At 43.3% G+C, this 14,381-nt stretch overlaps 1 protein-coding gene across 18 annotated transcripts in view; it reads right to left on the bottom strand.

Annotated features, from left to right (window-relative positions):
• Positions 1 to 13,900, bottom strand: part of ATRNL1 (attractin like 1) — a 493,325-nt gene extending 479,425 nt beyond the window's left edge. For 3 of the 18 annotated variants that reach the window (XM_038181292.2, XM_072039824.1, XM_038181295.2), the window contains exon 1: positions 12,252 to 13,081. In XM_038181292.2, the coding sequence (XP_038037220.1) occupies positions 12,252 to 12,553 (302 nt within the window). In that variant the 5' untranslated portion in view covers positions 12,554 to 13,081. Of the gene's footprint in view, positions 1 to 7,273; positions 7,460 to 10,609; positions 10,713 to 12,251; positions 13,144 to 13,777 lie in introns of those variants that run through there. The other 15 variants (XM_038181289.2, XM_038181291.2, XM_072039819.1 and 12 more) reach the window with 12 other exon arrangements.
• Positions 13,901 to 14,381: the final 481 nt, after the last annotated feature.

The raw sequence follows: 14,381 nt of genomic DNA, 5'->3' as shown, positions 1-14,381 counted from the left end.
GGTTCCCCACCCCACTCCCTGAAAAATACACTACTATAAGCAATTCAGAAATGAAACTCTAGAAAAACTGTATCATACTAGCTCACATATCATTCTGCAGAGTGCTACACGATTCAAAACACCCATAAAAACAAAGTTCTAAATATAGATGTTCTAGATTTAATACTTGTATCAGCATAAGGTTTTAGAAAACATCTGCAAGAACATTTCTAACACAGCTGTCTTAATATTATTACATCTGCACTCACAAGTGCAAGTTTATTTTTTCAAAACCAGCTGTTCCTGTACTTTCATTTTTCAGGAGCACCTTCCAGCTCCTGTCCAGCGGCTTAAGTTATCCTCTGGATGAGCCTCTGTTGACTTTGGAAGCCAACACAGCAGATTTACTGATACAAGAGAACTATAGAAGCACTCAGCCCAATTCACTTAGAGCATTTCTATGACTCTTCCTATGAAATCAAGTTCATTCTCCTTTTCCCCTAAACTGCTTTGGTATATCTTGCATATACCATATACACATTTGATTATCAAGTATATTCTCCAAGCTGGGTTTGCAAATGAATATATATATATCATTAATGGGAGTTACTCTTCATTTCTTTAGATTTTCTTCTTTTCTCCCTCTCCAAGAAGTACATTCTCTCTCATACACTGTATAGATTCAGGAAAGAACAGTTAAACATGTAAATTACCCTAGAGTTGAATTACTCAGCATTTCAGTTTTTGTAGTAAAGCTGAAATTGTCAAATCTTCATTCATATAAGAAGTTAGAGTGTATCAAAGTTCTCCCAAGTTTTGGGAGCAGAAATACGTAGCGAGAAAATTAAGCTGACAGTGTTTAACTCACCACTGCTATCTATTAGAAGCAGGAGCATATTTTGAACTACCACATGGCTAGCAGGCTATTTTTTTTCTGGTTAATTTCCTTCTCTCGCTAAGTGAGTTAAAAACAACATCGATGATGCATGTTTGTCTTCTTGTTCCGTGATGCCTTACATTTTACTTACACCTTGAATAGAAAGTCTCCCTGAAGCTCACTAGCGTATTTGAAAATTTTACAAGCCCCAGCTCTCCTGACAGGCTTTGACCAAGATCTCCGCAGCTCACATTCCACTGCAGCACCTGGTAACGTATACAGATGAGATCTGGTCCTTTTGTGATACTTCTGATTGTTCTTCAGTCCAGTCTCCTGCATCCCAGGAGTTCCATGACAACGTTATCCACTTCATCACTGAAGGCAAATTATTAGCCTTCAAAGTAAAAGGGAGCAAGCTGAAAATTCAACAACGTGAGAACAAACGTCTATACATAAAAGTATATGTCTGCAATAAAAATCTACGTTTAATTAAAGACTGTGGATCCAGACTTGTGATCCTGGAATAGCATAACACAAACTTCCTGCAGATTGGAAATGCATGGTTCTTTGATGCTGATACAGGAATGTAACGTTTAATGAGCAGCAACTTCAAAATAGCTGTTAAGTAGTACTGCATATGATTGTATTTTACAATATTTTGCTATTAGCTTTTAATTCAAGATTGGGAGTTAAGGCTTTTTGGGCTGTTACCAACTTCAGTAAAATATTACCAGCAGTTCAGACAAGGTACAAACTGTTTTTTCCAAGGATTCTCTTGAATAAGAAAAGACTTTACTTTTCAAGTATTCTGCAATAACACACGCTGCTTCCAAGTTAGGTTTAGGTCCATCTGACCTAATGAGAAAGCTATTTTACACATATTTCAGATACACAGCACCACTTGGACAGCAGCACTTCATGCCATAGTATTTATCACACTCCAGGAAAAAATGCGTTCTCAAATCTCTCAAATAGTACCTAGCTCATTAGCTGTCCCCATCACTGCAGTCATGGATCACCTCATGTATTTAATCTTACAGTGAGTGTTATTTTCTTTTTATAGATGAGACAATGAAGCACAGAAATTACGGACTAAATCCCTAAGAAAATTTCAACGCTGAGTGTCGTTTTAGGTGTCTGCATCCAAGCCTTAAGTAATTCAGTACTTGTCCAGTTGCCAGGTAATCCTAGAATATCCTGGCTTCAAAATTCCCTACCCAAATCATGATTTGCTGGCACATGCTGCTTAAAATTTGGAAATACTCTACAGTCAGCTTGCTTCTAAACATTATTAGGGTCACCAAACCAGACATTTTGCCATCACACAAGGGTAGCAGCAGGTTACCATCCATAGCTACACAAACTGAAACACCAGTTTGAACAGATCCTGGAATCCACTTCTTCCAGAAAAGTGACCTAAGCTCTATGTTTTGGGAGAGATTTTATAACACATTTATTTTCTGCAAAATGATGTAGATTTAATAGCTAGATTAAGACGTTTACCCTAGAATATTCTACAGTGCTGGTGGCTAAATTACTTTCTAGAGGTCTAAAAGCTTGAGGCTTTTCTGCCTGCAGGAATCTTGGGAGCCAGAGGCAGTTCTCGCACCTGGTGAAGGGACACGGAGCAGCAGCCAGCACTGGGCTCAGGTCTCGTGCCTCCTGTGGCACTGCAACCACCCAGGGCTCCAACATCAGCACAGCCCTGATGTTCCCTCAGCAGACTTTTAATAATATATAGGGCAGCTGAAAATGCTAGGTGGAAAATTCCAACAGCTCAGCCTCCTCACATGAGGACGTGCACTCGGATAGCAGCTCACCGCTGTCCCTCTATGACTGGTAGCTGCTGCAGCTCCCTGGAGTGCCCAGGCTTTCAGCTGTCACCATGTTTTGCTCCTCCTTACAGAAACTTCACAGAATGCTTTCCAAGACCAGGCTGTGCAGCTCCTTAGAATCTCCATGGACACTGGCAGAGAGATGTTCTTCAATACTGCATGAGTTTTCCAGTGTGTTTTTTTTTCTATTGTCTACATAGCAGTGTTTTAAACAAGGCTTTTTTCACCAGCACTTCAGCTCATACGTGGAAGAATATCCCAAGGTGTTCCTGAAGCATCTCATTACCTCTTCTGCCCACCTTTTGATACATATAAATTAATTTCTAGGGCAGTGTGACAGACTGGCATCTCACAAACTACTCATGCTGTTTTTAAAAAAGACAACATGAACTGCAGTAATGTGTCATCCAAAACTATATCCATTGTGTCTTGTTTGGCCAGAGGAAGTAAGGGGCACACAGCGTGAGACTAAACATTTGCCAAATTAAATTAAAAATATTAAATGATATAACTTGTACAGGCATTGACAATATTATTTACAGACAACCCTTGTGTCTGTGCAATGCAGCTGAGCATTTCACACATCCCTAGCAATGGCAAGCAGGCTCTGGGGCTGGTAGGACCATCAGCCCCGTTCCCACCATCACTTGATCGAGCACTGAACCACTCAGCCTGCAGACAAACCAGGCTCCAGCATTCACAAGCCCCTTGGTAACTTGGTAAATCCAGACCTGGGGACAGTCGCAGGCTTGCACACAGGGATGAACTTGGCACATTGGCAGTTTCCTATTGCTCAGGGGAGGAGGGATGTTTTTAAGAGATCGTAGCTCCATCCCCAGCACAACACATGCGCAACACAGAATAGCTAGGGTGGGTTTCCTGGATTTAGAGGGATTATGCATATGGTTTTGCTGGTTATAGGAAACGGTGAAGAATATCAAGCAGTGGAAGAGTTTCGAGAGGTCTATAATGGGCCTTCAATCACTGGAAGTGTTTTCAGACATAATCAGATGCTTTTCTAAAGCATATGTTCTGCTCAAACAGGAATTAAGTCAGAGCTACTCTACAGCCTACATAAAGCAAGCTGCCAGAACAGGTAATCACAGCGCTTGTTTCTGGTGCTGTCTACAAAAACCCAGAGAAAACATTAAAATATTTGAAGTACTAAACAACAACAAAAAACACACCCTAATAGAAAACATTTCTTTTTCCTCCAGAAGGACAGTTCCTTCAAAAAACACCTCTCAGTGCAGATGGCTGGGCTTCTAAGAGAAGTTTGGTATGCTTGTATGGCTTATGCTTCCACTTTCTAAAACATGATTTGAATAAAAACACATTCCTTACAAATTCAAAATCCCTTTATCATATGAGCTATCAATGTATTTTAAAATTTTAATACATGCAGAGAATAATTCACATTGGGAGAAATATTTGGCAGACCATCCCGACTAAAATAAAAATTTAAACAAAAACAGCAACCACATTTTACAAAGATAAAATCATAATATTCCCAATAGTTTAATTACATAGACATTCACATGTTGGCTTATAAAAAGGCATTTCAAAGGTATTAATTCGTACACACAATTCCACTGACTTCAGTAAGATTAATTATGCGCATGTCTTGAATTAGATACAGGTCATGCTGACAACCAAGGCAATTTTGCAACTGATAGGCTGACTCAGGATTTCACCACATATAGTAGAAGTTGTGCCAGTTTAATGGGGACACTGTCCCACATAAAATTAAGGCAATAGAAATCTGTACCATTTCTAGAAGGGACGGTTTCCTTTCCCTATCATGCTGCCTCCCTTGGGCAGTGGGGAGAGATGTTCTTGCTGGTACTTTTCAACTCAGCAGGAAGACTGATGCTTACACAAAAAGCAGAAAGATTCAGCCAAGGAGAAGTGGCTGCAGCTAAATGTAAAATGGTGGCTTTTTTATACAGTTCATTTCTTAAACAACTTTATATTTCTGCTTACAATCTACAATTTAAGGACAGTTTGCTTGCACAAGTTCTGCAGACAGCAGAATTGTTTTAGATCAAAACAAGGACTTCACCTGGAATAAGAAAATTTGACACCCTTTTACCATTCAAGTTGTGAAGGTTCTTGTACTTGGAAATTGTTTTGTCTTTGAAGAAACTGGAATCTTGTATAGGAGCTCTAGAAATTAAGGAGAAAATGCAGGAGGTAATTTAGAAGTGCAATAAGAACCTTGCCTCCAGAGGTTCACTAATTGAATCAATCAATATGCTCAGTCTTCCCTCGTAACAACTAGATACCTAGGACTGGGCAAAGAAGATTAAAGGGGATGTTCTTAAAGGTGCTCACCTGCCTGGTACAGTCTGCATCGTTACATATGACAATAGACACGTGTGTGTTATCAAATGAACAAAGACAGCCTTTGCCTTCTGTTCCAGTGCCAATCACCATGAAAACTGTAACTGACCAACAAGTTCAAAGGTAGGGGCACATGGACTGAATGGTATAAAAAGCTTCATTTGTTTTGTAAGTCAATATAAATAAATAAAACTATCAGAATAAACATTCTGTTAAGCAAAGAAGAAGTGTACATAAGGTCATAGAATGCATTTATAGGTAAGCAGAATTGAATTTAATTAAATCAGATTTATGGAACAAGACCACTCTACATTAAGTTCACACCGTCAATAGAAACAAGACACAGGATGCTGGTCTTCGGCTCCGCATCATCCTGCACACTTTATAGCAGCAAACATGTACTCTCTTTTGTATAGCCACCCAAACAGGAAAGGCATGCTCAATGTCATACTTGTAAAGTTTAGTTAAGGCTGAAATTAGAAAAATCACATCGACAAGTACAGTGGTCCTCCTATTTTCTAACAACCATCAGGTTCCATACTGGAACTTCAACAGCACGACCTCTGTCATAATGAGTCTTGCTCATACCTGCTTTATACATCTGTCCTCATCCTGTGGCAGTAAGCTCTACAATTTTATTATGGATTGTAGGAAGAAAGAAGAGCTTTCTTTCTTTCAAAAAAAAAAAAAAAAAAAAGCTGAAAATATTCCTTTTCACTTCCTCCTGGGATTTTACATATGCAATTGCAACATATCTCTAGTAAGGAGAAGAACCATTTTTATTCCATGGCTTGAAAAGCTCCTGAAATCCAATTGCAAATACAGCCAAAGAGCTGCCCAGAACAGCATTACCAAGGCAGAGTACTGCTCTCTTTCCATCCTACACCTACTCCTGAAACAATTGTTTGCCTTCTGGTGATACTGTCTCACTCCAATGAGGGTATTAAAAATGGAAAACAAACATATACAACAAAATACAGGCAAGAAACAGTTCAAACTGGTTTTCTAACATCATAGCATCAGCGAAAATTGTTGTGGTCTTATCCACAATGAACAGGCATCCCCAGTGAACAAACACAGCAAAAACAAACCCCTGACTACCTGGCTTTCCAACACAAGAATTCCCCTGAAACCTCACAACCAGAACTGCACTCTCAGCCACTCCAGAGCCCACTGAGTAAGAGAGAAAAGCCTAGGAATACATTAGGAAGTGCTAAGTTGTATTATCCTTATTGCCCATAGAAACGATGTTGCGTTAACCCAGCTTCCTCCTTCCCAATTCCTGTCTCCTTTTGCAAAACATGCACTGAACTACAAGAAAGACATTTTAAGGGATCAGTAGGAAAAGAGAGAAAGGAAGGAGCACTGCTCCTAACACAGACCCTGCAACAGCTCAAGGGATTAACAGGAAGAAATTTCTACACCTGCATGGAAACGCAAGGGACAAACTGGCCAATAACTGGCAAGGTAGTATGGTACAGAGTTAAAAAATGTATTTTTATTTCTTTAGGAAAATAACAAAAGAAGAAAAATCTATACAAAAGGGTTTTTTTTTTTTTATTATTTTTTCCCCAGTTTTTTTTTTTTTTAATTATTTTTTTTTTTCCTCATGATCTACTATTCCTCCTGCAGTTAAGATGCAGTTTGGCACGATGTTGTAACCAGCCATTTACTGTTCCCTGAGCAGAAGAAACTGTTGCACTACCCTGCTGCCAGACTTTTGCCTACCACAATGTCACCACATGCCCGTGAGGCAGTGCAGAGGAAGCATGCAGGAACATCAAAGCCCTGCTAATTACAGGAGGCAACTACGAACACGCTTGGATTTTTCACTAATTTATGACCAGGGCTCAACATGCAAAGGTCATTTTCTTACTTTTGTTAAAATAAATCACTTTAGCTTAACCTAGTACTTACATACCTTCCTGTACCCATAGCAAAAGCCTATCCCTCAGCAAAAGATATTCAAGACCAAGTTTTCAGCAAACGTTTCAGCTGCAGATACAGCTTACTAGAAGAGAGGGAGCTGTCTGTACAATAGAAGTATTTTCCTTACTATCCCTCCAAGCAGCAGCTGCAGTCATTTTGTTTCTCACAATTTCACTGTAGCAAGGTCAGAAAAGCATGTGCTGCACATAAAATTATAACTTAATAAAACTTAATTAGATAGGCTAAAGCTTATTTGGTCTGAAATAGTATTGAACACTTGAACATGTAGCTGCTAGACACCAATTCGTACCTCATCAGAGGGCTTCCTGACCTGGCTTCAGGCCCAAACTCTCCATTTTCTCTCAGCTATTCTCCAGGTCACTCTGGCCATCAAGTACCTGGGCTGCCTGCTAATCAATAGCACATGGGACTTCCAGAGCAGAGACACAGCTGAGTTTCTGAGGTTTTGCCTCACCTCACCACTGAAGAGAATCTACAGGAGCTGTTCCCAATAACTGGCAGTTTTCACAGACAAGAAAACACTTCTGTTTTAAAGAAGTGTTTGTACTTTCCCAATTATCCTTTTTAAGCTGCAGCTGTTTGGTGGCTCACAGACCAAGGGGAAGAGCTGACACATTCTCTGTAGAAAGGTGAAATGGGAGAGAGGAGCAGCCAGCAACAGGTTGGCACTGCCCAGCAGTAACACCCCTTCTGCAGGAAGGGAGGGGTGTGAACATCACCCATGGCCAGAACAATCACATCCTCTCCTAGGCAGGAGGCTGGGCACCGCCTTGCACTGCCCACAGCAGTCCATGGAGGCACAGAAGTCACACACAGATGGCAAGTTCAACATGTCTGGGAAACACAATCTTCAAACAAAGCAAAGCAAGACTAAAGCATTAGTACATCATCACTGCCCACTAGCAAAGCAGAATCTCTCACTCAGGCGTCCAAAAAATTTGGACCTCGCTCAGGAAGGTGGTGGAGGGAAAACAGCAACAGAAAGATCAGAAAGTATGATCTGAAGTCTGGATTGACTGCAATATGCAAAGCCATTAGCATCTGCAACATCAGAGCTGCAGCTGCCAAGTATTACAGAGCATGGTAATTCTGTTCTGGTGGATCTGACAACTGCTGGCAATTTCATTTCAGAAGAAAGCAGCTACCAAACACTGGCTTGGGATTAACATACTTTTTTTTTGTTTGTTTGTTTTCTTTATGGGTTTGTTTGTTTGTCTTAAATAAATGGGCCCTATACTAGAAATGTTAATACAGTGGAACTGTTAACAACCCATCTGCAGGTTTGGTTTTTTGTTTGTTTCTTTTGTGTTTTTGTTTGTTTGATTGTTTTTCCATGTATGAACCTAACAATCACTTTCAATATTCCTTAGAACGTGATCACATCCAAAGAGAGAAGTGTTTTCCAATCCAGGCCTTAAGGTGCTATTTATTTATAATTCAAAGAACATGTATACTATAGAAAGGATTTTTGCTTTCATAATGATGTAGGAAAAAATCAAGTAATATTAAGAGTACAGTATTTGGGGACAGCCTTGTTTAGTCACAAAAACTTATAAAGAATATTACTGCTTAAAAAAAAAAAATGTTAATGCACTACAGTAAAATGACCAGGTGAAAAGAAAACTCAGCATTGTGGTTTTATGCTTGTGTTTTTCTTAACATCTTGAGAACAGAGCTGTTTGAGGCTCCTTGCTATAAAAAAAAAAAGGCCCTGCTCCCCTTTGGCTTTCTTGTCTTTCACCTGTCTCCAGTAAGCAAGCAATCAGAATTCCTTTCTCTTGCTTTTTATATTTAAATTTCCCTTTTTCACTTTGGTACAAAGAAAAAAAAAAAATAATGTCAGAACACAATGAAAACAGTGTTTAAAATAGAAAGAAATAAGGCAGCATTGCATTCAGACAGCCCTTTTGACCAGAGAGTAATTGACCACCAGGCAGAGACAATGTCCAGCCCCTCCTGAGAGGGCGTGAATGTGACACAGCGAGAACACCACCACTGGTCTGATTATATATACAACAAGTTACCACAAACTTCACAATATAAGGAATAAATGCAAGAGTTGATACATAATAGTAATAAAATAGTGCTGGAAAGTCTTTTCACTCATTTTTCCTCCATCCACCCTTCTTTCATCCATTTGCAAAGTATTCTACTTACTCAGTAGCTCTGCAGGGGAAATGCAAGGTTACTGTAGTTTTGTCAATTAATTTTGACACCTGCTTACTAAGATTGATCAATTATTTTTGATGTCTCTCTACTATGCTGTTATTTCTCAGTCTAGAAAAGAAATAAAAGGAAAGGCAAAACTGCTACATATCTGTCACAAAAGAATTAATGGTCCCAAGCTGCCCCTAGGTAGAGTATTTCTCTTACGGTAACGTTCCTCATGTTTGCTAATGCAAGTCACTCATTCCCAGAAGAGGAAAAATAACCCCATTTGATTTATATGAAGAAGAATAAAGACCCATTTATTTTGCTATGTTTAAGCTTGCCCTTAAAATTTTTTTCCTCAGTTGATCTAGTGTCAGAAAACAGGCTTTACACTGTCCAATTTAGGTCACTAAAAATTCATTTTTATTTTTGAATAATATAGGCACATCCAGGAACTTCAAACTGCTGAAAGTATGAAATACCATAAATATTCAGAATATACAATGTTCTATTACCATTGGTATGTATCACACCTACAATTCATAATGCTTAATGTAGCTATAATAGCCAAACATACTTTTCAATCTTTCTTTTATTCTGAAGCACTCTTCATAATAATTCTTCCTGCAAGAAGCAACTGCTCCAAGGCAATGCACATCCTACATAACTGGTCAAGTAAGAGTCCTACAGCTGCAAAAATCCAGCCATGGCTACTTGAGCATAAAGCAGATACTCACCCAGATACTCAGACAAAGGGAAACAATATAGGAAAGTTCCATGATAATAAATTAGGCTACCAATAACTGCAGAAGTCAGAAAGCTCTTCAGTAGTCTGGCCATAAGGTAGACTAACGTTCATTTTCCAACTCTTCCGTAAACACGGAGCCTTGGCTCATCAACCATTCGACACCCTTCTGAATTTTCAAGATTGGAAACAGCCACTCTGAGTTGCTGCTCGCATCGCAGCAAGCATTAACATATTTCATATCATCCCCAGCTCGCGGGGCTTGGAAAGCATTAAAACTCAGAACGCTTATTTTTCATGGCAGAGTCTATTTTGCTTATAAGATTAAAGATGAGCTATCAAAGATACTGGTATTGAAAGCGTCTTCAGCAAAAAACAGGCTTCCAATGTGACAGAAGAAGCTCGCTTCTGTGACAAAAATCTGAATGCAAGCATCACTGGCATTTCTAAAAATAATCATGAAAGAATATGGAAGAGTTGAGAAATCTATTCTGATTTCTCCAAAACTCCCAAAGGCACATCGATTAACCCTGCATTAGCTGAGCACAGAAGAGGTGCCCCTTCAGCACTCCGGCAGAACTTCCTCTAGGTGGGGATGGATTATTAACTTTCCACCAGAAGTGAGCTAAGAAAATGCAACCACCATGCCTCTTCTGCTCGTTAAGTTCACTTGAAAATGCAAACAATGTAAAGAAACCTAAATGTTTTAACAAGTAATCAAGGATATACCTTTAAGGACTCACTAAAGGCTCCAGGAACCATTCAGAACACAGGCTAACAAAAAGCTTTGAAATTTAAGAGATGAAAATTTCCTTCAGCCCTTGCAGTGTTACAGTCTGTTGTGCTTGGTGTCGAGATAAAGGCTACCAGTAATCTCTTTACAGCACGGAAATGCTCTGCCCGCTGCTGCCCAGCACACACAAAGAAGATTCACCTGGGGCTCTCTCCCCACGCAATCCCTATAGCATTTGCCTGCTGTGCCAGGGCACAGGCCAGCCCCACGTCCTCAATACTTGCAGGTAGCTGATGACCAACTTTAAAAGATATCACCAAGTTCACATGCAGATGGGATGTATCTATTTGCCTTCTATTTCCTTTTTGACTCAGTTACAGTTTCCCTGACAGAGAAACCCACCAAACAGTATCAGTAAATTGCTTCTCTCTGCAGCATGTGCGTTGTTTCAGCTAACATGTCTGCATGCCAGCTACTCCTCAACTTCCCAAGGTAACATATTACTTGATTTACCTTGCCTTTAATTAGAACTGAGTGATTAAATACACAGATAAAACACTTAAAAGACACGAGTGACATAGCTTGATTTTAGTCCTCAGAAACACGTTTTAAAAAATAGGCAACTTTAACCTGTTAAAGTACTTTCCAAAGACGGAATTTGAATTCTGTAAGATACAGCCTCACCAATTCACTGTTTTAGCCAAATATTAGGACAGTTTCCAGCTGTAGACATCAATATACTTAATAAACAGAGTTCCTGCTTTTAAGTGGTGTTTTGCAAAGGAATGAAATGAGATGTCCTGTCCAAGGTTATATAGCGAAATAACAGCAAACTGTTAGCTGCAACAGCATTTTTCACTGCCAGTCTTCACCCTGATACCAAAGGGGGCGGGGGGAAGTGACAGCCCTATAAATTAAGTCTTCTCTTCAACTACATAGGGAAAAGCAAGTGTCAGTGTACGGTTTTGTCTCGCTGATCAATGACTCGGTATCACATCCACTTTTAAGAATGAGAGGGTAGCTCCAGCATCACTAACCACTCACTCCTTGGCCGAGATGCTTTACATTCATACCACCGCATCTCCTGCGAGCCTCATCGCTTGTGATGTACATTTCAGTAACAGTTATATTTATGTCACCCTGAATGTGCCCAAACTTGGATAAAACACTTGCGAGCAAAGGGAACGAGACTAAAATGAGCAAATGACTGTCACTTCACAGAAGGATAAAAGTCATTCACATCCACCAGTAATTTTTGCTTGCTGGGCAGCCCCGTGAAGTACCCATGTCATTTCCATGACACCTCCAGAAGGGACAGCAGCGACACAGCTCCAGGCTGATTGCTCCTCGTGCTGTTCCCCCGGCACGGAGCAGCCTATTTCCAGCCTCACACCACCGGGCACAGTTTTCCACCCCAGGACTGCGTCCTGTATCCTTCAAGGGAGGGAGCGTGAGGTGGAGGGGCCTATTTCACCCCTAACTTCTGCCACACGCTTGCACCGGGCAGAAACATCACAGCAGACATAGGCTGGGGGGGGGGATAACAACGGGAATACACAGGCAGGTGATAACAGCAAGAAAAGAGCTAGCACTGGTCTTGAAAGGAGGGAAAGAGACCGGTAATACGCAGAGACTTACTTGAACCTGCCCTGGCAGTGTTGGCACTGGTCTCCCACCCAGCCCTGGTCGCAGACGCAGGTGGAGTTGACACAATGACCCGAGAAGCAGGAGATTTTGTCGCAGGACTTGGACTGGGACACCTGGGCGTAGAGGGCCAGGTAGAAGAAGGCGTAGAAGAGCAGCCAGCTGTTCACATCCAGGAGCGAGGAGAAGCAGCAGCAGCAGGCGGAGGGGAAAGGGCTCCCGGCCCCGGGGGGCGCGGGGGCAGCCCCCGCTCTCCTCAGGGCGCCGCCCGGCTCCATCCTCGCCGCGGGGGCCATGGGCCGAGGCGCGGAGGGCTGGCAGCGGGGGCAGCGCCGCTCCAGGAGCTTCCCCTGAGGGAGAAACGATCCGGGCAGGGAGATTCAAACCCCCCGCTTCCTCCTGGCCTTCCTCTCCTCCCCTCCTCCCGACCCCGCCGCCGTCTCCTCCGGCCCCTTCAGCGCCGGCTCCTCAGTCCCGCGGGGAAGCCCGGCAGCCCTCAGCCCGCCGCCCCTTCTCCTCTTCGTCCTTCCTCCTCACGGCTCATCGTCTTCTTCCATGGAGGAGGAGGAGGAGGAGGAGGAGAGCTGCCTCTTGACCTTGGGCTTTCTCCTCGCCAGACGCGTCCTCCCCTTCTCTCCCACAGACACACACACACACAGGCACGCCACCCTCCACCATGTAGCCCCGGCCTCCCCCTTCTCCTTTGTAGCCCCGCCGCCCGCGGCACACACGCAGGCAGCGGCGAGGAGGAGCGCGGGGAGGCGGGGGCCGCCGCCGTCCTCTCGCCACTCAGCGAGGGCGGCCGGGCCCCGGGGCCGCTACGGCAGCCCCGCACCGAGAGGGGGGGGAGGCGGCTGGGGATGGATCAGGGGGCTCCGAGACCCCCCCCCCCCTCCTCCGTCTCCGTCGTTACCCCCGTGGGGATGAAAAGCAGGAGGCTGGGAGGGGATGAGGAGAGTTAGCGGCCCCGGCTGACAGCTTCCAAGCAGCCATTTTTAAAGGCTAATTGTAATCTCCGCTCGGAGCAGCAAGCTCGGAGCTAAATCTCGGGCTGCTCGGGGCTGGACCCCGCCGACCAGCCCTTAGAGGGGCTCGGGGGGGGTCTGGTGCTGGTGGTGGTTTGAGGGGGACGGCGACCACCGCCGGCTCAGCGCGGAGCCGGGGCAGAGGCAGCCCGGTAGCTCCAGCCACAGCCACCTGCGCCTGGAAACCTCGCAAACCTCTCCACCAAACGCTGCAAAAAAAAAAAAAAAAAAAAAAACGGGGGGGTTGTGTGAAATGGCACGGCGACGGCTTGCCCCTCGCATCCCCCCACCCCTTCATCTGCGCTCCCCCTCACAAAGGCGGCAGCCGCCGGGACCTCGGAGGCCCCCGGCCCCCTTCCAGCTTTGTCCCCCTTTGGGTTTTGGGGTGGGACCGTGGGTCCCTTAGGGAAGGGAGCCCCCAGCTCGGGGCTTCTCCCCACCACCTGACCCCCCCCGGCCGGCACAGAGCCCCGGGGACTCCCCCCGGCCCCTTACCTGCCTCAGTACTGGCCCCCAGCCCTGCAAAGTTCACAGGGAGTTTTCTTTAAAATCGTCACTAGGAGAAATGTCACGGCTTGTTCAGGAGCCCTTGCCTTCCTACGAGTCACTCCATCTTCTCATTCCACAGTTCAAGAGGTTGCCTTCCACTTACAGCCCATGAGCAGGAACAAAAGTTCCCACCTTTATAACCAGAGCAGCACAGAAGTAATAGTTGTAATAAAGTTGCCATTTTTTCAGCAAAATGTGCCTTACGTAGCCCATTTTTTTCAACTTTGCTATAATGTGTTTCTATAATCAGAAAATAATGAGCCTCGCTGTCTAGCAATAAAGAAGACATTAGCAATCAAAGCCTCTGAAACTTTCTCGTAACACTGAAATTGAGAATTTATGACGTGATGTCTCTCTTCCAAGAAGATAAAGGAAAGGTATTTAATTTCATCTCCTACTGGTGTTTCAAAACTGGCAGGTCTGAAGTGACCTGTGTTGGACCTGTCTCCAGGTCAACCCTTCCCCAGATTCTGCAGCTCTCACCCTTGGAGTGAGAGGAACTGCTTGGTTGGCTGTGCTTTAGCCTGACAGACTGGCCAGTTTTTCCAAA

Source organism: Anas platyrhynchos, chromosome 6, assembly GCF_047663525.1.
Source record: "Anas platyrhynchos isolate ZD024472 breed Pekin duck chromosome 6, IASCAAS_PekinDuck_T2T, whole genome shotgun sequence".
Taxonomy (NCBI): Eukaryota; Metazoa; Chordata; class Aves; order Anseriformes; family Anatidae; genus Anas; species Anas platyrhynchos.
The sequence above is the reverse complement of the archived record's forward strand: the minus strand, read 5'-3'. Positions and strand labels throughout refer to the sequence as shown.